The sequence below is a fragment of the Dendrobates tinctorius genome, unplaced genomic scaffold (assembly GCF_039654945.1).
Source record: "Dendrobates tinctorius isolate UK_male_01 unplaced genomic scaffold, ASM3965494v1 ptg000016l, whole genome shotgun sequence".
Lineage (NCBI taxonomy): Eukaryota > Metazoa > Chordata > Amphibia > Anura > Dendrobatidae > Dendrobates > Dendrobates tinctorius.
The window spans coordinates 55,878,475-55,906,365 of NW_027361684.1; the positions used below are offsets into that span (position 1 = coordinate 55,878,475).

The following is a 27,891-nucleotide window of genomic DNA, read 5'->3' on the forward strand; positions in this document are numbered from 1 at the left end:
GGTCTACAGACCCATAGATTTACTACTCAACTTGTACCACACTCGGACAGCTCTGTGTTTTCAGTGATCGGTAGAGGTCTCACACCCTAAGTTTGTACCAATCAGCATCATTGGGTAGTCGTTAAAATATATCAAAATATTTTTATATACTGTAGTTATCCTGTAAAATCTGTGGAGGTTCCAGTGGTCTGGCACTAACTGATCAAATTCATACTTATCCAGTGCATCTGGCTTGCCTCCAATGAAAGTGAAGCTTGCCTTGCCTAAAAATAACAATCTGTGCTTTACTTGCCCACCCCTGATCCAGCACTCGCATTTTGCAACTTCTTCTTGTCGTTGTTAGAATGTTGCACTGGTAAAGGAACAACTGCATCGCATGGTTATCTCACCATCATCACTGAGCCAAGTGATTGGCTGCATCAGTCACATGCACTGTAGTCGTGATATCACCTCTGCTGCGTCTTAACAAGGACTGGAGTCAGTGGCAGAGGGCTAGGTGGGTAAAGCTTAGCCTTGTTTGTTATTTTTACTCTATTCAAGCCTTTTCAGTAAAAATATAATAATTGTTGGAAAACCACTCTAATATGATTATGCAGACTTTGAAAAAGAAATGAAAAAGCAGCAAATGCATGTAGTACTGCCTATTAACATAGAGACCAATAATAAGCTTTTTAGGTCACATGTTAACCATTTCTAGAGATCAGGAGGACCTCCTGAGCTTCTGTGCTGCATCATTGGAGGAACTGGACACTTAGAAAGATCTGCTAAACATGTAGTTGGAATTTCCTTTTATAATTAAGTAAGAACTAGAAGTCTTCCTCATTTTTTAATGCATTGTGTCACTGTATTATTTTACTGTTGACCTGGTAATATGTGGCTGTAAGGGAAACTGTAAGTGGTAAATACTATTTAGCCATTACATTCCTTAAGATAAGAACTTGAGAACCAAACTTGGACAGATAGTGAATAAGGGACCAAAAGCTCCATCAGATAGTAGTATTGATTGTTTAATAATTATTAACTAGTTATTGTTAAATATGCATTAATTAATTTATATATGACCTGAACTCCACAAACCTGGTAATGTCTTAAAGTCTACAGATTTAAGTCTAAAGGATGTGACTAGCCTCCATAAAATTTCATGTTACACAATACCACTGAATCATAGTATGTTCCTTTCTAGTAGGACATTACAAGGATTTCCTGATATTTTCCAAGGACATACTTAATCGTTCCTCCAAATTGCTGATGTCCCGTAAACTACAAAGAGGCAATCCTCTGAATGACCGGTCACTTGAGTTCTTCTCAAGCCTTTGAGTTTGTTGTTCGCAATTCAGAGAATGTACGTCAAGACATTGACCATATATTTCCTATCTTAATGCATAATCAAACACTTATCTCACTTTGCTAGAGGCCAGTGACAAAGGTAATTTCCTTCTTTTTTAAAACCACTTAGATGCTTAAAATGGTTAATGGTTAGGTGGCCAAGTTATCTCTGTAATTGTCTGTTGTAACAGAGTAGGAATTATGTCAAGATTTTATGTTAAACTTATTTTTGAAGATTAATAATCTTTATTTTAATAATAATAATCTTTATTTTTATATAGCGCTAACATATATTGCAGCGCTTTACAGTTTTTGCACACATTAGCATCGCTGTCCCCAATGGGGCTCACAATCTAAATTCCCTATCCATATGTCTTTGGAATGTGGGAGGAAACTGGAGAACCCAGAGGAAACCCACGCAAACACGGGGAGAACATACAAACTCCTTGCAGATGTTGTTCTTGGTGGGATTTGAACCCAAGATTCCAGCGCGGCAAGGCTGCAGTGCTAATCACTGAGCCACCGTGCTTTTTTTATTATCCATATCACTATATACATTGAAAAGGATCCTAAAACTTGCAGTTATCACTCTGACAATTGAGGCTCACATCATGTGGATTTTTACCTATACTATATGGCACACATTTCAGTGCCCATCTTATTATCACAGACAAGGGTAAAAAGTAACACGTACATATAAATAAGATAGGATCCACAAGTGACCATAGGTGATATCACAGATCACCTCCTCTCTCTCCATGCACAGTGACCTCTTCAAGATCACAGATCATGACTAGAACTTGCTTTACAAATTTGGAAAGTCTTAATAAATCTGCCCATGTGAACATAATGCATAATATAGCTTCCATTAGATACAGAACAAATAGCAACATAAAGCTTGGTTATTGCAAATAACGCAGATACAGTGATGAGCAAAAGGGTGACAATGTTTTGAACGTTTGACTTCCAGCCTCCATATCTCATCATCCACTACAGTTTCGAACATGGTACTACCATCATTTTATAGACTATCATCTTGGTTATCTCATACATAAATATGGCTCACAACTATTTAGCATATGATTAGTTATGCAGATTCTTGTCATGTCACTGCATTGTTACTGTTTTGCTCCTGGTGGTGGAAAAAAAAATGTCATACTGTATACTACAAATTACAACCTGTTCTCACATTCCCAAATAGCTCAGTGTTATTAGGTTGATTCCCAACTGAAAGGTCACTGGTTTGAATTGAGGAGCAGCCATGAAGAAGATTTACCAAGAAAAGAGAAATAGAATCATCCAGCTCATTGATAGCGGTCTCTACGCCAAGAAAATTGCCAAATTGCATCATATGAGTTCCATGACAGTTGGAAGAATACAAAATTAAGTCCGTCCATCCATTCAAAAGCCAAAAGGTGAAAATTTGGATAAAATATTGGAGTCAACAAGTCGGCTCATCACAAAGTATATTAGTTCTGGCACGACAAACACGGCAGTGGAGGTGGCTCATATGTTTTGTAGTAGTAAGATCTCAGACATCTGTGTAAGCACCGTGCGACACACGTTACACAAATCTAGAATGGTGGCTTGAAAAAAGGTGAAGTCTCAACTTCAATATCATCATAAATGTGTTGGCTCGAGATTGCAAAAAAGTACAAAAAGTGGACATTAGAAGATTGAAAACGGGTGATGTGGAGTGATGAGATGAAAGTCAATAGACTAGGCTCTAATGGGTGCAAATGGGTCTGTAAGAAACAAGGAAAACAAGGGAAAAAAGTGCTAACTGATCCAGAATATGAAGGAACTGTTAAGTTTGGTGGAGGAAGCCTGATCATAATGATATGGGGTTGTTTCACAGCCAAAAGCGTTGGATACTTGACCAGGATCGATGGTGGTCTCAATGCTAAGCTACAGTATATGTGAGTATCCTACAAGACAATTTACTTTGTACCCTTGAATACTATGGGTATGAAGAGGACGACAAGGTGTTTCAGCAGGACAACCCGAAGCATACAACGAGCTTGGCAAGAAGTGGTTCAATGACAATGAAGTAGAGATGCTGGATTGGCCCCCACAGTCTCCAGATCTCAACTCAATTGAACACTTGTAAGTAGAGTTGAATAAGAAACTGTATACATACCCAAGTGAGCCCGACCAGTATGCACCAACTTTGGAAACATGTAGAAGAGACCTGGGATCAGATTTCGGTTGAGACATATTTGAATCTGATAGAGAGCATGCCCAGAAAGATTCAGACAGTGTTGAATGCCAAAGGTGGATTTACAAAATACTAAGGCTGGTTTCACACTAGCGTTTTTTTGCGCTGCGTTTTTGCGCATACATGCACATGCATCCTTTTCCCCTATTTTTAACATGGGTGCGCATGGTCTAGTGTTTGCACCCGTTCGTACGCGTTTTACGTGCGCAGGCGTTTTTTTGTAGTGTGCGCCCAAGCATGCTGGATGCTACCTGTTGCATTTTTGGTCCGTCCGACCTGTGTCAAAAAACCGCATGTGCACGGAATGCGCAAAAAAACAGATTACAGTCTATGGGAACGCAGATGTGCGCATGGACATGCGCACGTCTGCATTTAAAAACGCATGCGTTTTAAGAGTAAAAATGGCTAAAAAATGGTTAAAACATATGCGCAAAAAAGCAGCAAACGCATACAAAACGCATGATGCGTTTTTTGTATGTGTTTGCACTGCGCAAAAACGCAGCACAAAAAAACGCTAGTGTGAAACTAGCCTAAAAAATTGTTAAAAATAAAAATTTGGATTTTTGGAGCAAAACACTAACACTGTAGCCACATGACAAGAATCTGCATAACTAATCATATGCTAAATAATTGTAAGTCAAATATATGTATGAGATAGCCAAGATGATTGTCTATATAATGATGGTAGTCTCAAGTTCGAAGTAGTAGTGGATGGTAAGACATGGAGCCTGGAAGTCAAAAATTCAAAACATCCATCCATCTAAGGCTACTTTCACACATCAGGTTTTCGGCGTCAGGCGCGATCCGGCGTCGTGCCGGAACGCCGGATCCGGCAAATGTTTTGTAAAACCTGATGTGCCGGATCCGTTTTTCTGCCGGATCCGTCTTGTTCTTGACAGAAAAAACCGGATCCGTCTCATCCGGTTCATCCGTTTTTCTACCGTATCTGTTTTTCGACGGATTACGCCGGATCCGGTTTTTAAAATTGACCCTTGTGGCCTTCCGAACTGGATTGGCTACTGGAAAACTATATATAGCGTGTTCCTACAGCCCTTCTTTGACAGGTTGGAGAGGAGAAAGTGCAGGTTGGAGAGAAGAGCAAGTTACTGGCGAAGATGGATGTTGTGATTGGAAATATTTTGAAGAATTTGGCGGATTTTATAGCGGAGGCGAATCCTTTGAGGGTGATTGTTCTGGAGAAGGAGAGAGCGAGACAGCAGCGCATCAGGCATCGTAGACGACGTTTGTGGATCCACCCCATCACAGCCAAGAAAATGACGCGTGGGGTCTATTTTACACTTTGCATGGACCTTCGACGAAACCCGGGTAAATTTTTTGGATATGTTCGGATGAAAATGGAGAATTTTGATTACTTGGTGGAGCGCATTGCACACCTCATAAGAAAAGCGGACACCTATTGCCGCTTCTCTGTTTCACCCGCAGAGCGTCTGATGGTGACTTTAAGGTAAGCCACATTTATTGGATATGCTCGCATCAGAGCACACTTTCACTGCAATCTTGTTGGTGGTAGTTTGTATCTCCAAGTGTTATAGCTGAATTTTGGTATGTAATGCTGTGATTTAAAACTAATTTATTGTTTTTTAATTCCCCACAGATTTCTTGCAACTGGAGAATCCCTTTCGTCACTGCATTTCCAGTACAGACTCGGGATTTCCACCATATCTGGAATAGTGAAGTACACATGCCGTGCACTGTGGGACTCCTTAGCTGAAGAGTTTTTACCAGAGCCCACAACAGAGAGGTGGATTGAAATTGCTGACAAGTTTCAACAGATATGTCAGTTTCCCAACTGCTTGGGCGCTGTGGACGGGAAACATATCCGCATTGTAAAGCCAGCCGGATCGGGATCGGAATATTTCAATTACAAGAAATATTTTTCAATTGTCCTCATGGCCATCGCTGACGCGGAATACAAATTTATTGCTGTTGATATTGGGGCCTATGGCCGCTCCAATGACTCTCAAGTTTTCAAACTGTCTGCCATGGGGCGTAAACTGTATGGAAACACCTTCCAGTTCCCACCACCTAGACCGCTGCCGCAAACATCTGGTCCACCTATGCCATTTGTCTGTGTAGGGGATGAAGCCTTCCAGCTGTCAGAACACCTTTTGAAACCGTACTCTAGCAGAGGATTGACAAGACCAAAACGCATTTTTAATTACCGCCTCACAAGAGCAAGAAGAATGGTTGAATGTACCTTTGGTATTCTGACAGCCAAATGGCGGGTCCTATTGACTGCGATCAACCTCAAGACAGAAACTGTTGACGAGGTGATCAAAGCTTGCCTGGTACTCCACAATTTTGTTATCTGCAAGGAACCCATTTCCATTGAGGACACCTCTGAAGAAACCACCTTGCAAGATTACCATGACATTACCACTAGAAGTTCTGTGTCGGTTTCAGTAATGAGGGACAATTTTGCACTATACTTTATGTCACCTCAAGGCAGAGTACACTGGCAGGATGACAGAGTGTGAAAGATTTGTGCCCAACCAAACTTGTGTACCTTCTGTACCAACAGTATATACCTTTGCCAACCAAAGTTGGCTATCTTGTCATGGTCTCTATTTTTAGCTTTAGGCCACAGGTGTGTACCTGGTTGTGTTTTATGCAAAGTATTTCACCTTTTAACAAAAGTTGTGTACATTGTTAGGAAATCACCAACAATAAACACAACTTTTTAGGTGAAATACTTTGCTTCAAACACAACCAGGAACACAACTGTGGCAAAAAGCTAAAATTACCCACAGTTATATACCTGGTTTTGAATACCTTTTTACCTTTTAAATACCCTGTATTTAACCTTTTTTTAAACATAATTTGCCGCAGAAAGAAATGACAGACAACCAGTGTAAACAATAATTTAACTTTTATTTAAAATATTTTTTTTTTGTAAACTGTTTTTAAAGTTAAAAAAACTTTTTTAATAAAGGTTTGAAAAAAAACTGGGCATTTTTATTACAAAACACACATTACAAATCTGTGTAGTGTGGGGTGGAAATACTGCTGGAGGGGCTGCGGGACACTTCGACACTGGGAGTGTGGAGAGAGGACTGGGATCGTGGTGGGGAAGGAACAGTTAGAGGTGATGGTGTGGAAAAAGCTACAGAATGGGTGGACATGTGGGAGGCAGAAGAGGTGGTGGGCGGTGGAGTGGAGGGTTGGGCAGGGACTGTAGGAGCAGATGATGTTGATGGAAAGTTGTATGGGGAAGGAGTTTGGTACGGGGAAGGAGTTTGGTACGGGGAAGGAGTTTGGTACGGGGAAGGAGTTTGGTACGGGGCAGGTTGCTGGAAGTGGGGAGATGTCTGGTACTGGGGAGGTTGCTGGTACTGGGGAGGTTGCTGGTACTGGGGAGGTTGCTGGTATGTAATAGGAGGGGGAGGATGGAAAGTGGCTGGAGGGGGTGCAGATGTAATAGGAGGGGGAGGATGGAAAGTGGCTGGAGGGGGTGCAGATGTAATAGGAGGGGGAGGATGGAAAGTGGCTGGAGGGGGTGCAGGTGGAGGAACTACAGTGGTGGGAGGTGGAGGTTGGGAGGTAACCTGCTGTAGAGCAACGTGGCACGAATGCATTACATGCATCTGCTGGGTAGGAGATAGTGTTGCCATGCGCTCCACAACAGACCTGAAAAAGGTGTGGTTTGGCGAAGATCTTGCTTCTGAATGCATGGTTTGCAGAAGTGTCTTCACCTCCAGAATGCTGGAGTTGATCTGCTGAAAGCCTGCGGAGATTTGCTCTGACAAGACTTTTAGACAGTTCTGGAAAGATGCATTCAGATGCAAGAACTCTGGCGCATAAGTCTTTTCCTGACCCCTCTGCCGCTGCCGCCCAGTACCCGCAGGTGTACTAGAGGTGGCAGGGGCAGAAGGGTGGGGTAAAGGGAAAGTGATCTCCTCACCAGCAGCTTCATGTAATGTAGGCGGCCACGATGCTCCTGTGCTGGTGGATGGGACAGATGGGTCGAATGTGTGGGAAGGTGCAGATGTACCGGGGCGGTCGAAGTGTCCCTCGGTGACGGTCTCCTCAGGGATCGCCTCAGAAGGGTCCAATCGTGCAGGCTCCCGAGTGCTGCTCACCGTGCTGTGGAATAAAGAGAAAAAAACCCAATTAAAATAGTGACATGGTATGGCCCTGGCTGAAAAAAAAAAACTTACATCTAAACATTTTTTTGTCACATGTGGTGTGTAATATTTACCTTCTGGTGAGCATTGTCTCCCGGAGGAACGACAGGGCTCGTGCGTACTTGTACTTGCTCCTGCGTCCTCCAGATCCACTCGGGGCCCGCATCTCTTTATTGAACTCCTTCTTGAAACGATCCCTCACAGACCGCCACCGCTTCACAATTCTCTCCCCTGAAACGAGAAAGGACAAAGTGGTTAGTATACAACATCAGTGTTTCCCAAACTCCAGTCCTCATGGTCCCCAGGGGTCATGTTTTCAGGATTTCCAAAGTAAATAGAAATCCTGAACACATGATCCGTGGGGACCACGAGGACTGGAGTTCGGGAAACACTGGTTTAAATCAAGCAACCGGTACTGTATATACTTACGCTCTTTAATCTGGGCCCGAGCTTCGAGGTCCTCCCAGCGGTCCACAAGGAGCGAACAGATTTCCTCCCAGAGTCGTCGGGTAACGATAAGGTCAGCGTGGCGGCGGTCAGCCATATTCCAGAGTGGCTCCCTTTCTCTGACGAGATCGATGAGGCGGTCCACATCAATCCCTCCATCCTCACCGCCAGAGTCGGGAGCACGCTGTGAAGGCTGTTAAAGAAAAAGACAAAAATAACATAATTAGCCTTCACAAAAGAAATGAAATAAAAAGTGCAAAAAAACAAAGCAAAAATATTTATACTTACACGCTGGTGACCGCCGCGTTGCTGTCGCCGACGACCCCGGGAGGCACTGCGAGGACCTCTTGGCCGAGCACCAGATTGGGAAGACTAGAGAAGAAAACAAAAAATGTTATGTCTTTGGATGTAGGCATTTGTTTGCTGTGTGTGGTCTGCAGAACATTGTTTTCTATGTGTTGTGTGTAGTGTGATGTTGTGTTTCTGCGTTTGATGCAAAAAACTTACCAATTGTGAGCCCACTCCAAGTGTCTGTCCACCCCTTCCTTCTTCTTCTGGGAGCTCCTCTTCATCTTGTGATTCCTGTTTTGAAATAAAAGGCAATGAATAGACATATATTCCAGAGATGATGGATTTTGGAAATAAAAACTTACCGTCAAACGCTGACGATGCGAGGGAGGGCTCCCAGAAGAAGATGTGCTGTCTTCCTCATGGCCAGACTCCATGGCTGTGGGTGGTGTTCCTGCTGCTGCCATTGCTGCTGCTGCTGCTGCTGCATCTATTGGGCGGCTGTTGAATAAAGAGAAACAAAGGGCCAATGAATATCTTGATATTCCATAGCCCTAGTTTGGAGGAATGGGGGATTTGATAATTACCGTCTCTCATCTGCTGCTGGACTCCCCTCCCGTTGTTCAGCATGCTGCTCCATTTGGGGTGGTGCTGATGGTGCTGCTGCTGCAGATGTCTGCTGCCTTCTCCTGCTCCTGGTTCTTGGCTTGGGTGGCATGTTGGGTGTGGCTGAGGGTCACACTGTCTTGCTTTTATATATGTCTTGTGGGCAGAGCTACTGAGCATGCTCAGACCAAAAAAAACGGATCCGGCCACCGCATCCGGCTGTCGCCGGATCAGGCGCATTGCGGCGCTCATAGGCTTTCATTGTATGAAAAAGCCGGACACGCCGGATCCGGCGTGTCCGGCTTTTTCGCTGGAGACAAAAAACGTTACAGTAGCCGTTTTTTCCAGACGCCGGATCGCGTCACATTGCCGGATCCGGCGAAAATCGGATGAAACGCATGGCCATCCGGCTCGATCAGGCTCTAATGCAAGTCAATGGGGGGGAAACCGGATCCGGCATTGCATTTCGCCGGATCCGGTTTTTGTCAAAAGCGCCGGATCGCGCCTGACGGCGAAAACCTGATGTGTGAAAGAGGCCTTAAGGACTGTACATTGTGATAACAGGTGATCTTCCCTACACACAAATGTATGCTTTATGACAGTCTCGTTCAGTCATGGATAAGGAAATTAATTTGTTTTACTGTCAGAAAGCAGCTTAGAAATGTGACAGAACCTGTGCAAGTAGGCCAAAAATGAAATCCTGCTTACTTCTGCCATCCTTGCTATTCTAGCATTTAGAGAATTTTGTGTTCCTTGTATTTTCTGTGTTTCTCTGTTGACAGAAGTGTTAGCGAGTTGTGTCGGAAAAATCTGTGATGCATCATTCCAGCTTTGGTGTACTAGAAACATTTCGGCTGGAATCAGCTGTTTTTGCTGCAACTTTTATGCAATTTTTAAGCATAAAAAAATGTAAAGAAAGGATCTATACTTCTCCTTTTTTGCTTTACCCACTTTTGGCTTTGACTCAGAAAATTGCAGTTAAACCACCGAGTGTTATTCCAGCCTTTTAGAAAGGTAAAATTTCATTGGCATGATGAGGCGGGTTATATGAAGTTAAAGAGTGAATTACTCAGGCATTCATAATTGCTCCAACATTTCTTTCCAATTTAAATCTCGAGTTTCCTAATTTATTCCCTTGATTTTTGATGTCACAAATCTTCCAAATGTTAAAATGTACAAAATCACAAGTTCTCTTGTGCCTGAATTGTAGAAGAAAATTATTCCTAGCGTAAATTATTACTGTAGAAGCACGATGTAAAAATTATAAAATACATTGTAAAGTTATATAACTTTGGTTATGCGATTAGTGTTCAAGTAAATCTTTGACAACTTTCTGACATGTGACACGCCTTTCGAGGGTGCCGGTATGGAGCGGGTTTAGGAGATGATCAAAAGTATTGAAGTGATTTGTATAAGTGATTAAGGCCATGGTCACATGTTCAGTATTTGGTCAGTATTTTGAAGCCAAAACCAGGGGTGGAACAATAAGAGGAAAAGTATAATAGAAACACGTCACCTCTTCTGAATTGTTAACTCACTCCTGGTTTTGGCTTATAAATACTGAGGTAAATTACTGACCAAATAGTGAACCTGTGAATTTGGCCGTTCCAGCGGTGTCGCCACTCGCGTGCGAGCTCGTGTGCGTTTTTTGTGACACGTAAACTCGAAGTCCAATCAGTGCTGGTGTCACTCTCCTCCTTCACACAAATTGAACATAAAGAAGAAGTCAGAGATCAGCTGCAGCCCGGACTTCCTCTTCATGTTAAATTTTTTACTGCAAAAAAACATCACAGAGACATGTCCGTTTTTGATTGTATTCATGGATGAAAACTAGCAATACCAGACTTTGAGTCATAAAAATAACGGAAAGCAACCAGATGGCAACAGTGTAATCTGCGATTACCATTGCAATGAATACAAAAAGCTTTGCTAGGCTTCTTTCACACGTCCGTATATTTCCAGTACCGGAAAAATCTGTACCGGAGATATCTGTGTATGTACTACGTGTGGCACATGGGTGGCAACCATATGCCAACCGTGTGCTGCATCAGTACCACATGGACAGCCGCCTGGGAAGAAGTGATACTGTAAGCGCTGTTCCCCGGCGGCAGGTGCTGATGCCGGCTGTCATCATTATCCCCTGCTCTGCCGGTAAGCAGAGGAGAATGATGAGCGTTATATTAGAGTCTGAACCTGAACGACAGCAGATGGGGGCTGTGGAATACCCCGATCCTCCGTACCTACTGTCACTGTTATTAATGGCAGCAGATGTTGGATGATGGGGTAACAATCCCAAAAGCCACCACCTGCTGTTGTTCAGACTTTAATATAACGCTCATTATTCTCCTCTGCTCGCTGACAGAGCAGGGGAGTATGATGACAGCCGGCATCAGCACCTGTAATGCTTCTTCCCCGGTGGCTGTCCGTGTCACACGGAGGACATCAAAGTGTGTTCTCCGTGTGCACGACGTTTTGCCATCCATTAGTACGGCAAAAAATGGACATGTCAGCGTGTTTTGCTCACAGACACACGGTCCGTAGAAACACACTGACATGTGCACAGACCCATTCATTTGAGTGGGTCTACGTGTGGACGTGTCTCCGGTACGTGTGAAAACTGTCACTACATGTACTGGAGACACGGACGTGTGAAAGGGGCCTAATTGATTTATTTTTCCTTACCTGAAAATCACCAATGAAACACTGATGGTAATACCTAAAACAATGACAAAATGCTGATGACAAAACCTGAAACACTGACTAGATACTGACAAAAGTCAAATGAAGAACACATGACATTAGGACCATTTTTTACATTCGTACAAATGAAACCTAAGGCTACTTTCACACTAGCGTTTTTTTTGCTGCGCGTTTTTTGCACACACAAACGCATGAAAAAACGCATTATGCATTTGTGTGTGTTTTTTGGCGGGTTTTGGTGCATTTTTTTAAAAAACCTCATGCGTTTTTTGCGCATACGTGCGCATTACAATGCGCACGTATGCGCACCCACAGACTTTGATGGGTGTTTTGCTGTAGAAAACGCATTGCGTGCACATGCGTTTTTTGGGGGCAAGTCGGACGCACAAGAATGCAACAGGATGCATTTTGTGCGCCCGAGCGCACACTGCAAAAAAACGCATGTGCATACAAACGCGTACGTGCGCATATGCTTTTTTTGCCTCCTAAAAAAATAAAAAAATAAAAAAAGCTGCTAAAAAGAAGCAAATACACCACAAAATGCAACCAGTGAAAAATACTTATCACTCTGCAAAAAATATATTTTTTGTATTTTAGGTTATAAAGCATATTATGGCTATATAAATGTGGTATCACCATAATCGCACTGACCCAAAAATAAAGTTTACATGTCTAAGCAGAATTACATTTTTTCTCATACTTCCTCCCAAAGAAATGTTTGTTTTTTTTTCAGTACAGATATGGTAAATGATAAGGTGGTATTAAAAAATGTAACTTGTCCTTCAAAAAACAAACCCTTATGCGGGTATGTTGACAGAAAAACAAAAAAATTGTAGCTCTTGGAAGACGGGACAAAAAAAATGGATCTGCTGGGAAGAGGTTAATTTTAGTTTTATAAAGCTATATTTTGAGGTGCCCTTACATAGACTCTTGCCATCTCTTCCTGACCTATTTATGTTCCATCTGCTATGTTGTCTCCATTTTGGTTATTCCACTGGCTGACTGTGATATATTTAACTTGCCTCCTGTTTTGAATATAGTCTGCCCTCGTAAGGAGTTTTCTCATTTTTGTATGTGATTGCACATATGTGGTTGTATATATAATCAACATTTCAATACACCCATATTGCTCACATAATGAAGGAATGATAAGAAACAGGAGCTGTTCGGAAAGTTTTTGGAGGCATTCAAATACCATGAGTTTTTCAAGCGAACACAGCTTTAGGAAATGCTCCTATTTTGGAGTAGTAATTTTTCTTTTCTTGAAGCATTGTTTCAAAGTGTTTTTCCTAATACCTTTTTCTTTTGCAGCTTTTTGATTTGACGGGGCCCAGCTTAGAGCATATTCGGTCATGATCTGCTTCAAATAAGTGACAGACATGGATTTCCCATGGAAATGATTCAATCATTTTTGATCCTCTCCAGAATCATATCCTCGCTGCACAATTGCAGCCAGGTGTATTTTTCTCTGAAACGCTCCTATCTTACAGAGATCATGAACTTTATTGATCCAAACCCAGAACCATAACTTGAGATCAGAGTAGTCCGGTATCGTCCTTGGCCAGCTTCTCCAACTTTTGCAGGTGATTGACAAGTTACTTCTGTGTGAGCACATAGGAAGAGACCTGTCAGTTGCCTCTAGCAGCACTGGGAAGTTCTGGTCAGAGGTCACAGCCGTAGCTGAGATTAGTCCCTGATCGGCTATTCTCAGTTTTTCTTGAGGTGACTGACAGGTCTCTCTGTATATGTATCCAAGGGAAACACCTGTCAACCACCAGCAGCAGTGGTGGGAAGAGCTGGCCGGGAGCAACGCCGGACTTGTCAGATCTGGCATTTCAGGAAAAATAAACTTAGAAGATCCCAGAGTTAACCTGGATGCTATAGTTAGTAGTGGTATCTAGAAGGTCAGATAGTAGGAGAAGGCTCCCCTGTCATCCCAAAGGTTCCTTTGCAATGTGACTGCAGAGTGATAGTAAGTTGCTATGGCCTAATCATGCCCCCATATCTGATGTGTATGTAATCCTAATAAACAGGACTGATAGCATAATAAACTGCAATGCAAATTGTGGAGTATAATATGAGTGATCAGTTTTCAAATGATTAAAAAACAATTACTAAAGAAAACTTTAACGTCAAAATATGTTTAAAGGCATGTCCTAATACATTGCAACACTTACAGGCAACGATACTTTGGAAAGTGACGGGAAGAAAACTCCTAGTCCTATCCCAAAACATTTTTTCGCTGAAAAATGATTTTACCCAGAAATATCTTACAATAAAATAAATGTAAAATAAACTGTAAATAATCATTCTGGGTACATAGTGTTAAATTTTTCTTTTTTTTTCCCCATTATCACACCCCTTCAAAAACCATAAAAGTTAATAAATTACATGTAGTATAATCCAAATTGGTTCAAACTATAACTTGTGCAAAAAACATGCTGTCTCACACTACGATGATGAAATATTTATTAGGAAATTTCTAATTTTTTTAATTAGATATTTTTGTATCATGCTTCTATTACATGATCCAGCATTAGGCTTTATATACAGTCCCATATACATTTCATAAGGACAATCCCTTTCTTCCTTCAAATAGAACTTGAAGACCTACCTCTTCCGACAAGCCTACAACTTGCAGTAACCACCGATCTACCAAACCGCTGCACGACCAACTCTACCCTCGCCTACTGTATCCTCACCCATCCCATTGTAGATTGTGAGCCCTCGCGGGCAGGGTCCGCTCTCATCCTGTACCAGTCGCGACTTGTATTGTTTAAGATTACTGTACTTGTATGTATTATGTATACCCCTCCTCACATGTAAAGCGCCATGGAATAAATGGCGCTATAATAATAAATAATGATAATAATATGCTCAGGTAGGATAGATAGATATATAGATCTAGCTATATACAGTATGTACTGTATGTCTCTGCAAAAATTTGAATAAATGTGGTAGTCACCCATAGATTCCTGCTACAATATTGGCTTGTTTTCAGGAGATTCACACTTTGCCGTGAGGCAGCATTTGACAGTTTTGCTGACTGTCCTCTCAGATATCTCCCCTCTCACCCCTAACTTTAAACTTTTCCAGATTTCTTTCCAGTATTCTTTTTCCTTTAGCCTAATTTGGCTGCAAATGTGCTTAGGAAAGTAAGGTCATTTGGTCAAGAGCTAATTGTAGGATTGTTTATATAAAACCGTGTATGTTCTTTATTGTGGATGTCTACAGCGTGCCAAAGACTCCCCGCTCGTGTGTGTAGAGATCAAGCCCCTCTCCCACATGAAAAGATGCGAGCCTTACGCTGCCCATCCTGTTCCTCATCTGATCGCGTCCTGTGTATAACAAAATCCTGTTTATGTCACTTGCATAATGAAAGGAAAAACAATAGGCCAGATTCATCAAAGCTTTTACACCAGAATCTGTTGGAAAAGTCTTTGAAGAGTTGCAAAGTTTTGGCACAAAGCAAGACTGCGCAAAAATTTTGCAACTTACGGCGTTCTCATGCTATTTTTGCCCAACCCCAATAAAGTGGACAGGGGCATAGCAACCAAAACTGGAGTAAGATTTGTGACAAGGCATACACAGAGGCGGATGCCACTTGTCAGACCAGACAGATTCACTAAGAGGCGTGCGTCTTAATGATTGAGTAGCGTCTAACTCCAGCACGCCCCCTCATCAAAACTTGCAAGAAAATCGATCAGCTTGATGATTCAGAGCCATAGCGTCTCATTTATCATTTGCTGAGGGATTTTGGGTGACTACCGTACTTATTTTGTCTAGTATCCTTTAATGCCGTTTTTCTGTTTTGTTTTTTTGTGACAAATTTTTCAAAATGTCACATACAGGTTAATAATTTTTTTTTCAAAAGAACAGATTTTTATTTCTGTTTTACCTTTTTTAGACCAAAAAGTCACACAATTATTTAAAACATGACAAGTAAGTCGTCAACTGCGCAAAAATAAAATTAGACACATGTGAATAGTTTGTATTCTGTCCGCCACTGGATTGTAGAATTGATTCCCTAAAATGCCTTGCCCTGCCAGCACATCCTTCAAAAAATATAGTCATCTAGATAATTTCAACACGGCTATTGCAATCATTTTTAGTACTATTTAACAGTGATGGCCAAATACATGAAATTACAACCCAAGACATGGCATGTCAGCTGAATGTTTCACAAGATCATCTAAAAGGGATTTCTGATCTCAGCAAAAGTTATTACGTGACGATAGATTTGTACTCAATGGATCTAAAGAATTAATGCTTCTATTAAATGACTTCAAGCAAAGATCTTGAAATCCATGAGAATTTAAAAGGGAAAGTACATTGAAAAATTGTGTAACTTTTTCAATACGAAAAGAATAACATTTATTTGTTGAAACCGGAGTACCGCTTTAAAGTCCATGACATATATATGTACTTACGTTGGATATCCAGTGTGTGTAAGCTCTGCTTCCCTTTTTAACAATAAACTTGGGCTTGCTCCTATGACACAGCACCTACTGTACGCTTCTGATTTTCATTTCTGCGCACTATCTGCATTATACGTTTCACACACATCTAAGTAAATGTGTTGTAAGAAGAACAGAAACTACGTAACCGCATATACACCACTAGATGATACAGATGTGCAGTTGCTGCCATGACCAATCTGCCCTCTTAGGCCTCAGTCAGACGATTAACATGTTGTAACTTTGTTTTTTATGGATTAAACATGTACCAATTATACTCTTATACTTATGGTTCTGTTCACATGTCCACGTATTTTGTGGACCATGCGTCCTTGAAAAAAAATCCCGCAAGGCGTGTTCATATTTGATCCGAGTCACAGATCAAAATCATGCACACAAGTTTATGGGTCTGTGAAAATCACTAATGCCATCCATGTGCAATCTGTGTACTGTCAGCGTTTAACTTCACAATAAGTAGGAGAATTTTTTTTTTTTCATTCCAGAAAATTACTCATGAAACACTAATGATAAAAAAACGGGCACACTGACCAAACACTGAGGAAAACCTAACCCAACGTACTGAAGAAAATCAGTCATTCTCTTCACTTATGTGAAAAAATGGCCTTAAAAATACATTTAATTTGCAGTATAGTATCTGCTTGCCATAGGTGGTGTTAAACTCCCAGTGGGTACATCAATAATAATAATCTTTATTTATATAGCGCCAACATATTCCGCAGCGCTTTACAGTTGAACAGTTTCAAACACAACAGTCATAAGTAACAACGTTAACAATACAATAATTAAAGCGAAATAAGACGACCCTGCTCGTGGGAGCTTACAATCTACAATGAGGTGGGGGAGATACAAAGCACAGGTTTGTATTTACAATGATGTATTTACAATGACGGTCCAGCCATCTTCAGGGGGTGGGGGTTAGATGGAGATAGTGAATGGGCTACACACACACAAACATAAAATGACTTTGATTACTGAATGTGATAGGCCGCTCTGAACAAATGTGTTTTGAGCGAGCGCCTAAAACTATGCAAATTGTGGATGGTCCTAATATCTTGGGGTAGAGCATTCCAGAGGATTGGCACAGCACGGGAGAAGTCTTGGAGTCGGGAGTGGGAGGTACGGATTAGGGCAGAGGTTAGTCGAAAGTCATTTGCAGAGCGCAGCGGTCGGTTAGGCCGATAGACAGAAATGAGGGAGGAGATGTAAGGGGGTGCCGCACTGTGGAGAGCTTTGTGGGTGAGAACAAGTACTTTGAATTGTACCCTGTAATGAATTGGCAGCCAGTGTAACGACTGGCGAAGAGCGGACGCGTCTGAGTAATGATTAGCCAGATGGACAACCCTGGCTGCTGCATTAAGGATAGACTGGAGAGGGGAGAGTCGAGTGAGGGGGAGGCCAATTAATAGAGCATTACAGTAGTCCAGGCTGGAGTGGATCAGGGCGACAGTGAGGGTTTTTGTTGTTTCCATGGTGAGAAAAGGGCAGATTCTAGAGATGTTCTTTAGGTGTAAGCGACACGAGCGGGCAAGAGATTGTATATGGGAGGTGAAGGAGAGATCGGAGTCAAACATAACACCCAGACTGCGCGCCTGCTGTCGGGGTGTTATTATGGTGCCACCCACGGAGAGGGAAATGTCAGATTTAGGGAGGTTAGTAGATGGCGGGAGCAGAGGAAGTTCAGTTTTGGAGAGGTTGAGTTTCAGATAGAGAGCAGACATGATGTTGGAGACTGCAGACAGACAGTCAGTGGCGTTCTGTAGTACAGCGGAGGTAAGGTCAGGGGATGATGTGTACAGTTGTGTGTCATCAGCATAAAGATGGTACTGAAAGCCAAATCTAAGGCTTGTTCGCACATTGTTTTTTTCCCATGCGTTTCTGCCACTTAAAAAATGTAACGTTTTACAGTGCCAGCAAAGTGAATAAGATTTCCAAAATCTCATGCACAGGCTGTCAACTCTTTCAGCGGCGTTTTACTCCCAGTGTGTATATACATACATAGATATATGTATGTACATTTTATTTTTTTTAACTTGGGTAAGGCTGGTTTCACATTAGCGTTTTTTAGCACTGCGCTTCGTGCGCGTCCATGCGCATGCGTACTGCGCCCCTATCTTTAACATGGGGTGCATGGTCTAGCGTATGCACGCGTTCGTATGCGTTTTCATGCGCATGCTTTTTTTGTAGGGTGCGCCTAGGCGCGTCGGACGCAACCTGTTGCATTTTTGGTCTGTCCGACCTGTCTCAAAAAAACGCATGCGCACGCTTGGGCTATGGGAAAGCAGGCGTGCGCATGGACATGCGCATACCGGCGTTTAAAATCGCATGCGTTTTAAGAGTTAACATGGCTAGAAACTGGTTAAAACGTATGATGCGTTTTTGTATGCGATTCTATTGCGCACGAAGCGCAGCGCTAAAAAACGCTAGTGTGAAACTAGCCTACTACCAACATTTTATGCCATGGTTTGGATATACTGGGGCATACGTTGGTGGTAGAGAAGTGTTTGAAGGCCAAAGTCAGGAGTGGAACTATAAGTGAAAGATTGACACCTGTTCTGTGTTTTGGAGACTCTCCTGGTTTTGGACGTACAAATACTAATGCAGTAACATTGATGCTTGAGTGAGGCTTTTGGGCTAAATATTGACAAATAGTAATGCTTATACCAATAATTATCTCTGACCTCCCCACAGAGGTACGAAAGAAGCTTTCGTTGACAGTTCTTGGGTGCATCCAGGCTAAACTGTTTGTAAATGTGTTATTTTGCTGAATTTAATTATGGTTCCAGAATAGTATCATAACGAGGAACATTAAATTACCACTTGGGATGATTTTTTTTCCCAAGTCAAATAATACAGTAATTATAGGACCATTCTATTTCCATCCGTGAATAAATACCTTGAAATGGAAAATTAATTTAAACCATCTTGAGCGCACTGAACTGTCTATTGCATCGGTTAATGGCAGGCATACCTTAGTGCTTCATTATGCTTTATACTCAGAAGAGGGATGTAATAAACCTTTTATTAGCTGTCTCCTTTTTAATCTGACAAATGCCTATTAGAGGAGACCTGGTGCCTTATTCTCTGCCAGCGAGCTGTGTCCTGTGTGACCCTGAACTTTTCAGATTTGTATTTTTAAAGAACGAAATTCCTGTAAGAGAAACTCATTGTTCTGGAGTGGAGAAACAGTAGCCCGTGATGACACCAGTCGTGGGAGTCTTCCCAAATCTTTATTCTAGCTGCTCCAGCTAAGCTTGTCTCTTTTATTAATCGTCTCTTCATTGCTCATTTCTGCTGATCTTACTATGCAGTGCTGAATACACCCAGTAGACAAAAGCATGGGATATAATGGGCATTAAAAGTGATCAAGCACATGCACAAATCCATTGTAAGCTCCCACCTAGGCTTACATAGATCACTATTAAATACATGGATAATAGCTTGTTTATCATTGAGTAATTGAATGATAAAGAATATGTAATATAATTTTTTGGTAGCGTGCATAGTTAAAGTACAGGAATGAGTACATGAAACTTTGCAACATATCATAAAGGAGTTTTCCCACAAAACTGTGTAAATAGCATGTAGGTTAAGCATCGGTTATATTGTCAAAATCTTATTTATATTACATTTTCTTACTCTTCTTATATTATCAAAGCCCTGACTCTAAAACTACTTCAGTTACCCGGCACTTTGGTTCTTTTCTCCAGGGGAAACTTTTTTCAGATGCCTCTTCTTGTTTACTGACATAAATGAAAAGGTGTAGCTTGTTTTTTACAGCTGGCTACTCTCTGCAGGTAAAAAGAAAACAAACTCCCTTGATAAGAAGAGTAAAATCTGCATTCAGTAGAGACAGATTTTCACGTTACAGAAATTACCGTTGCTGCTCATAATAGTGTATGGAGAGAGGAGGGGAGAAAGGAGGAGCTGCTCATAATAGTCTATGGAGAGAGGAGGGGAGAAAGGAGGAGCTAGAGGCAGACACAGACGTTCGCACTGGCCAGTAAGCAGAGTATTACTCTAAGGTTTTCTGTTCTATACAGATCACTCTTCAGCTGTCACAGACAGCAATAGACTGTCTCTTATTAATTGACTTCTAAAGAAGAGTTTTCAAGGCTTGTTGTAATTTGTGCAAAGGGCATTGCAAAGGAAAAGAAAGGAGGTGAGCCGTTATCATTGTCACTTATTCTAAATACAGGATCAAGTGTTGTCTCATGTATATAGAGGTGATACCTTTCATTGTAATCCTGCCTGCAATGATTATAAGATTGTAACATTGCTGAAAAGCCATCTGAACAGAAGAGGGAGTATTAGTATAGCATTAGGTTTACAGGCCAGTGTGACAATTGCATGATTTACACTCTGTTTTAATATAAATAGTGATATAGGAAAAACAAAATTATAATCATATATTTATAAAAAGTATTTGTATACATTATATATTTTAGTATATCTCAAAAGTGAATACACCTCTCATATTGTAAAGTAGTCGGTGTACAGCTTGTATAATAGTGTAAATTTGGTGTGCCCTTTAAATAACTCAACACACAGCCATTAATGTTTAAACTGCTGGCAACAAAAGTGAGTACATCCCTAAGTGAAAATGGCCAAACTGTGCCCAATCAATCAGCCATTTTCCCTCCTCAGTGTCAGGTGTGAATGGAGAGCTGGTGGGTTAAATTTGGTATTATCGCTCACACACTCCCTCATACTGATCACTGGAAGTTCAACATGGCACCTTATGGCAAAGAAGTCTCTGAGGATCTGATAAAAAGAATTGTTGCTCCACATAAAGATGGCTTAGGCCAGTGATGGCGAATCTTTTAGAGACTGAGTGCCCAGACTGCAATCCAAAACCCACTTATTGTTCGCAAAGTGCCCTGAAAACTGAGGTTTTAGAGTCCATATCAAAGAGCTTGTAAGCGCTGCACTCCAAGCCTGAGATACTAGATACTAGTCACCAATTGTAGTGAAGGTCTGTTCTTGAGATTGGAGAGGATTTTTAATTGAAAGTAAAATTGCAAAGTTGTTTGTTTTTGCAACCTCTTTGCAATTGTAACCCTTTATCATGATGAGAACAAACCCTTTAAGCCAGGGATATCAAACTCCTCATTCCTATTCTTGTATGCATGGCTCCTTATCCTCATACTGGTATACATGGCTCCTTATCCTCATCCTTGTATGCATGGCTCCTCATCCCTGTCCTTGTATGCATGGTTCCTCATCCTTATCCTTTTATGTACGGCCCCCATGAGAAAAGCAAAAAAAAAAAAAAACTACTTACCTTCCCTGCGCGCCCTCGTAGAATCTTGTTCCTGTGCCAGCAGCATCTGCGGCTGGGCGATCATGTGTCCCCACTCATTAAGGTAATGAATATTCACATCTCTCCATGTCCATAGGAGTGGAGAGAGGTGAATATTCATTACCTTAATGAGCGGGCACCCATGATAGCCTGGCAGCTGCTGGAAGCCGGCGACTGCTGCTGACACTGTGCGGTCTGTAAGAGAAATAAACACTCACTGCCAGTGCAGTGAATATTCATTTCTCTTTAGCAGCGGACACAGGCTAAAAAGCGCTAATGTGAAAGTAGCCTAACATCCACCAGCTCCGTGGTGTCATCATGGAGGAATGGAAGAGGATCAACCTGTGAAGCTTTAGTAAGCACCATGCCCAAGAGAGTGAAGGCAGTGCCTGAAAATAATGGTGGCCACACAAAATATTGACACTTTGGGCACAATTTGGCACATTTTTTCTTGCGGGTGTACTCACTTTTGTTGCCAGTGGTTTAGATATTAATGGCTGTGTGATAAGTTATTTAGAGGATACAGCAAATTTACCGTTATACAAGCTAATTAACAGAGGTGTTGTAGTCAAAGTAAGAGGTGTATTAAACAACATATTGCATTCAATCAAAGTTGTATAGCCACCCACTTAGTAACGGGCCCATTAATGGGTTCAAATAAAGTTAAATAAATCCGAACGAAAAAACAAATGAACCCAAAGTCACAAAAATATAACAATCTTTATTAAATATCAAAGACATACATACGAGGTTAAAAAGTGAGAAACCCAAAATTTAGGGCACCACAACCCACATTACCCACAATAAGAGGCCACACATATCCTACAATCCCAATAATCACTCCTAAAACACCAAATAGTCCTGAAGAGAGTGTCACTTAGACATAAAATTCCATATAGAAACAAGACACCGGTGCTATACAATTTGTACCTGTAGTGCGGAAATAAGCTTGCCCTCCTGTGGGTGATGATGCCAGCCCCAACGCATGTTTCGGCGTTTAGCCTTCTTCCGGGGAAGAATATAAGTCAGAATGGTAAAGCACTAATTTTCTGGCTGCAATAACTAAGGGATTAAGGGATCATTGTCATAAAGGAGTGTAGCAGTCCTGTTACATTTGTTTGTTTTTTAGCTCCAGGTTTCATATTGGACAGTTATTAATGGGTTCATGGAGTTGAATAAAATGTATACTCTACTCCAGGACTTGCTCCGCTTCTCTGTATTTAGTGCTGCATCCCCCACTGGTCTCCTGGGATCGACATCAGGCGGTGGCGCCATGTGACTGATGCCGACAGTCAGCCATTGCTGATTGGCTGCAGTGTTCCTGTAATGCCCCCGCCTGATATTTATCTTAGCATACTTGTGTGGATTGCAGATTTGATTGCTGCAGTTGATCACTGGCCACTGATTGGCTGCAGCATTTATGTGACGCTAAACCCGGAGGTTGATAAAAGACCACTGGACGTCACACAGTTTGCTATGGAGGAGTGGCACCAGGTCTGGGAGGTGAGTATCAATTGTAATTATTTTCTTTCTTTCTTATCTTCCCTGGACCCATCAATAATGGTTGCCTAGTAGTGAATAACACCTTTAAATGTGAATATACCTAAAATGTTATTTTTCTTCTTCAGCCAGATGTTCTGAATACTGTTTTGTGTTTTTCAGGATGTTGCTCTATGGTTTCCTGAGTTCATCAAGTGGCAAAACAAAACATCGTCCTGTGAAATTAAAGCATTTTCAGCCAATATGTATATTGATGTGCGTTCTGACTATCCCAGAAATAGGTAAGAAGCTCGAGCTCTCTAGACAGGACGGTCTCTCATTTTAATTGCCTTCAGGAAATAAATAATTCTCGGAATAACAAGAAAAAGGTCAATATAATCATTTACATTAGGAGACGGCAAGCAGCACCCTCATCACATCTCAATTGATTCTGGTTAGGTTTTTTTGTAGGGTAAATGTATTTACTTTCCATGGAATAGTATAAATCTGTGTGTAAAAAAGAGAAATATGAGTTTTTCTGTGTACACCCATGTAAAGAATGTAAGTGTGCTAGACTGAAGGGGCAAATAGAGGCGTTTAGGTGCGGCGCTGCACGTAATCAATATCTTTTTGAACTTTGTCCAGTCTTTCAATTAAGCTTTTATCAGAGGGAGAGCCACTTAAGACATGCATGGCTGTGCTTGCGTCACAACTCACTTTAAAAACTTGGTGAGGTTAACATTTTTCTAAACGTTGAATGTAAGCGACTAATTCAAAATTCAGGTCCAGAAAATCCTCTTTTCTCTTAACCTGTCACCTACCTAGAAGTGTACACCTGTTTGTGCTGGTAAGGTGTGGTTTCTGACACTAAAGTAGAAATAAGGATAAGCGTGACACTAGTGATATGTCACATCAGCTGACAATAAAAAGGATATTTCAAAATACAGTATGTGACTAACAAAGGAATGTGGCTTCTTTTAGTGTATAGCTTGAATTATTGTGGGTGTGGAAATACCGTACAACGCACATAGAATGACTAAACATATCTTTTCTGAATATGCAGTGACTGCACCTGTGTGCAGCATCTGGTTTTTAAAGGGTTTGTCCCCAACATCTTTTTTGGAGTGCACCGCTCCCCAGCCTCCGAACTTCGTACTTACTCCTACTTGATTGATAAGTTTGGACCCACTGTGCATTCCTGATACTGCTATATGAGGCAGCATTGGAGGAGGACAGAAGCAATGAAAATGAACCTGTCATCAGGATTTTTTAACCAAAATTAATGGCACACATATAGAGGCGCATTAATGATGATTGAATCTTTACCTTTCTTGTTTTAGAGAAATCCATATTTGAAATTGCATGCTAATGAGCTGCAAGTGCATTGGGCTGGCCAATGCACTTGCAGCTCTCCTGCCTCTCTCCCTAGTCCCCGCCCGCTGCCTGCCTCATTTCTCTGACTGCCTGCTTATGATTCAGTGGCCTGTCATTCAAACTCAGGAGGCAGGCAGGAAAAAGGCAGAGAAGTAGGATATCTGTAAGTGCAGTGCTCACCCCAATGCACTTGCAGCTCACTATGGCTTTCTCTAAAACAGCAAAATGGATACTGTATGCTCAAGAAAGGTAAGGATTTACTAAGCCTGAAAGCGCCTTTATATACATGCAATCAGGTTGGAATAAAATACTGATGATAGGTTCTCTTTAAACTGACCAGGAGTGGACGCAAATAGTGCACTCCAGCTATCCCACCTGGTTCAATGCAGTGCACAGAAGCTCTACTGGAATAAACTGGTAAGCACTGGACATATTTGGCCACCACAGCTAGAGTGCAGTGGTGACCAACAACCTAGGCAACAAGCCATAAAAAATAAAATAAACATTGGCGCCATTATTAAGAGGAATTTTAATAACAGGTAAATTGCAAAGTTGCTTGTCTTTATAAGCACTTTAAAATTTTACCCATGTAAGAATGCTCAAGAATTTACCCTTTAAATGCACAAACTTTATGTAATATAGGGTTTCAGGAGACATTTCCTACATCTTAACTAACAATAGATCACTAGCTGAAGGGCCAGTTTAGGCATGCGTAACACACGTTTGTGTGACCTCTGTCAAAATTAAGTGGGATGGAAGAGGAGTGGTAAATTAAAGAGGTTATCTAAGATTAGGAGAAAACAGCTCTTTCCTTCCTTAGGTTCCCATAAGATCAGGCTCAGTTACCATATGGGAATTCAAGTAAAATGAATGTTTGCTGAGAGACATTCATGGTACCGGAGGGAGTTATAATCTAGACCATATCTTAAAGGGTGATGCAACCCAAGGTATTCTGCCTGCAGGCACGCTGACACGATGTGCAATCCAGCATACAGCATAAACCACAGGTCTGTCTTCCAAAATAAGCAGACTGTTCTCTGTAGTCTAACTTGTTTATTTGTGAAGAGTATAGAACATAAGCGGTAAAACTACAAGGAATACAAATAACATGCATAAGTATTGGGCAGATGATCACTGCTAACACAATCACAGAAGTGTACATTGAGATGCAAACATTACATAGGAGTACATTAGTTTATGATTACATTTACTGAGAACTGGCAACTAAAGGGTTAATGACATCTCTTGGCTGCTAGACAGTAAAAAACACCTCTCTGAATCACTGCATTGCAAGAAAACACGACTCTCACCAGATATGCTTTAGCCGGGTAGTGACTCAAGTAGAGAAGTTGCAAGAAAAACAAAGGTTAGGCTACTTTCACACTTTCGTTTTTTTGCTCTGCGCTCCGTGCGCAGTGCAAACGCACATAAAAAGCACATCCGCACATAAAAAGCGCATCATGCATTTTTTACGGTTTTGTGCGCGTTTTTTGCGCTGACGTGCGCATTACCATGCGCATGTCAGTGCACCCATAGACTTTAATGGGTGGTTGGGTGAAAAAAACCGCATTGCGTGCGCATGCGTTTTTTGGGGGCAAGTCGGATGCTCAAAAAATGCAACAGAGTGCATTTTGTGCGCCCGAGCGCACACTACAAAAAATGCATGCACATACAAACGTGTACAAACGCATGTGTATGTGCACCCATGTTAAGAATAGGAAAAAACGCATGCTTTTTTTGCGAAAAAAAACAGCGCAAAAAACGCAAGTGTGAAACCAGCCTTACACAGGAGGACAAAATAACATGTGCATCCTATGAGATCCACAGAAGCAAAATGGCCCTTCTTCATCCCAGAATACACTGCTTCATTCCCACAAAGCATTGCTTCAATCCTACAGTGCATTGCTTCTGTTAAAGGCACAGACTATATAATGCTATAAAAAAACTGCTATAAATTCAGCCACCACTAGATGGTGCTATAATTAACCCAGCACAAAATACAAAACATTATTTGCCCTATTAAGAGGGCAGAACACTCCCCGCTCTTTAGGCGAAAGCAATAGAATTAGCTCCGCAACTGGTCTGAGGAATAGCTTACTCTCCCCAGCCTTCCACACTTTGACCTCGACCTTGCACACCTTCTCATCTTTGCTTGGAAACACCTTGGTGATGAGGCCCAGAGGCCGCTCATTTCGATGTGACTGACTGTCCTTCATGAGCACAATATCACCGGGTTTGATGTTCGGCTTGTCGATCTGCCACTTCTTCCTAGGCTGTAAGGTGGAGAGGTATTGCTTTCTCCATCTGTCCCAGAAAGTATTGGAGAGACTTTGAACTTGTCTCCATTGACGTCTGTAGAGGTCCTTGTTGCTGAATTCTCCCAGTGGAGCGCTAGGAGTGTCGGTTTTCTGAGTGAGTAACATGGCGGGAGTGAGAATGGTTGGATCTTCAGCATCACTGGAGAGTGCAGTCAATGGTCTGGCATTTATGATGGCCGAAACTTCTGCCAAGAATGTAGTCAAACCTTTGTGTGTGAGTCTTGTGCTACCTTCTTACAAGAAGATAGAGTCTAAGATTCTGCATGCTATTCCTATCATCCTCTCCCAAGCACCTCCCATGTGAGAAGAGTGTGGTAAATTGAAGGTCCAGGTACATCTCTGTGCTGGACGTCTCCTCGCCTTTGGTAGTGAAGCTCAGGTTTGGATTGCTGGTAATCGGCATGGGCTGATCGATATGCTGCGCCAGGGCTGTCATCTACACTGGAATGTACTCTGTGACGCGTTGCGCTGGATCTTGCTGCTGCTCTAGATCTAGTCTGAGAATGTTGCTGCGTCTTTCATAATCAGGATCTTTCATAGCTTCCAAATACTCTGCTTTAGCTATTGCGGCTGCTGTCTCTTTGTCTGCCGCAAGTCTTTCTAGCTCTGCTTGCAAAAGTGCAGTTTCCGCTTCTCTCTCTGCCTGCAAACGTGCAGTTTTGGCTTTCAGGCGTGCAGCTTCTGCCTCTCTCTCTGCCTGCAGACATGCGGCTTTCGTCTCTCTCACTGCCTGCAAACGGGCGGTTTCTGCATCTTGATCTGCCTGTCTCAGCTTTAGATGCATCTCTCATTCGGCGAAGGAGGATCTCGCTTTGGCTGCCTTGGCCTCGGCGCGAGCGACAGCAGCTAACTCTGCTAAGGACGACCTGCTGGAGCTTGCTCGTGACCTTGTTTTGTGTGAGGATGTGCTTTTCCGAGACATTGTGCGTTTAGCTGAGCACTGCTTAGTATATTGGTGGGAACCAGTCTATGTATGGCAGCTTCCACGTGGCGGGGAAGATGTAGCACTTCTTGGCAGGCGGTAGCGTTCTGCGGCTGTATGGCGGCTGCTGTGATACCCGTATGCGGAGCAGTGTGGGTGTTAGCGGTCCCTTACAGTCTATGCAATCACCGCGTGCGACCGGCGGTCCTTTACTGAGCCCTGGACTTGTCTCCTGCGGCTGTATGGCGGCTGCTGTAGTACCCGTATGCGGAGCAGTCTGGGTGATAGCGG

The 27,891-nt window shown here is 42.0% G+C and overlaps 1 protein-coding gene across 2 annotated transcripts in view; it reads left to right on the forward strand.

The window, feature by feature from the left end:
* The window catches only part of ADGRG2 (adhesion G protein-coupled receptor G2), a 231,688-nt gene that overhangs the window by 21,550 nt on the left and 182,247 nt on the right, over positions 1-27,891 (forward strand). For both annotated transcript variants that reach the window (XM_073565881.1, XM_073565882.1), the window contains exon 2: positions 23,170-23,288. In XM_073565881.1, coding sequence (XP_073421982.1) covers positions 23,171-23,288 — 118 coding nt within the window. In that variant the 5' untranslated portion in view covers position 23,170. The remainder of the gene's footprint in view (positions 1-23,169; positions 23,289-27,891) is intronic.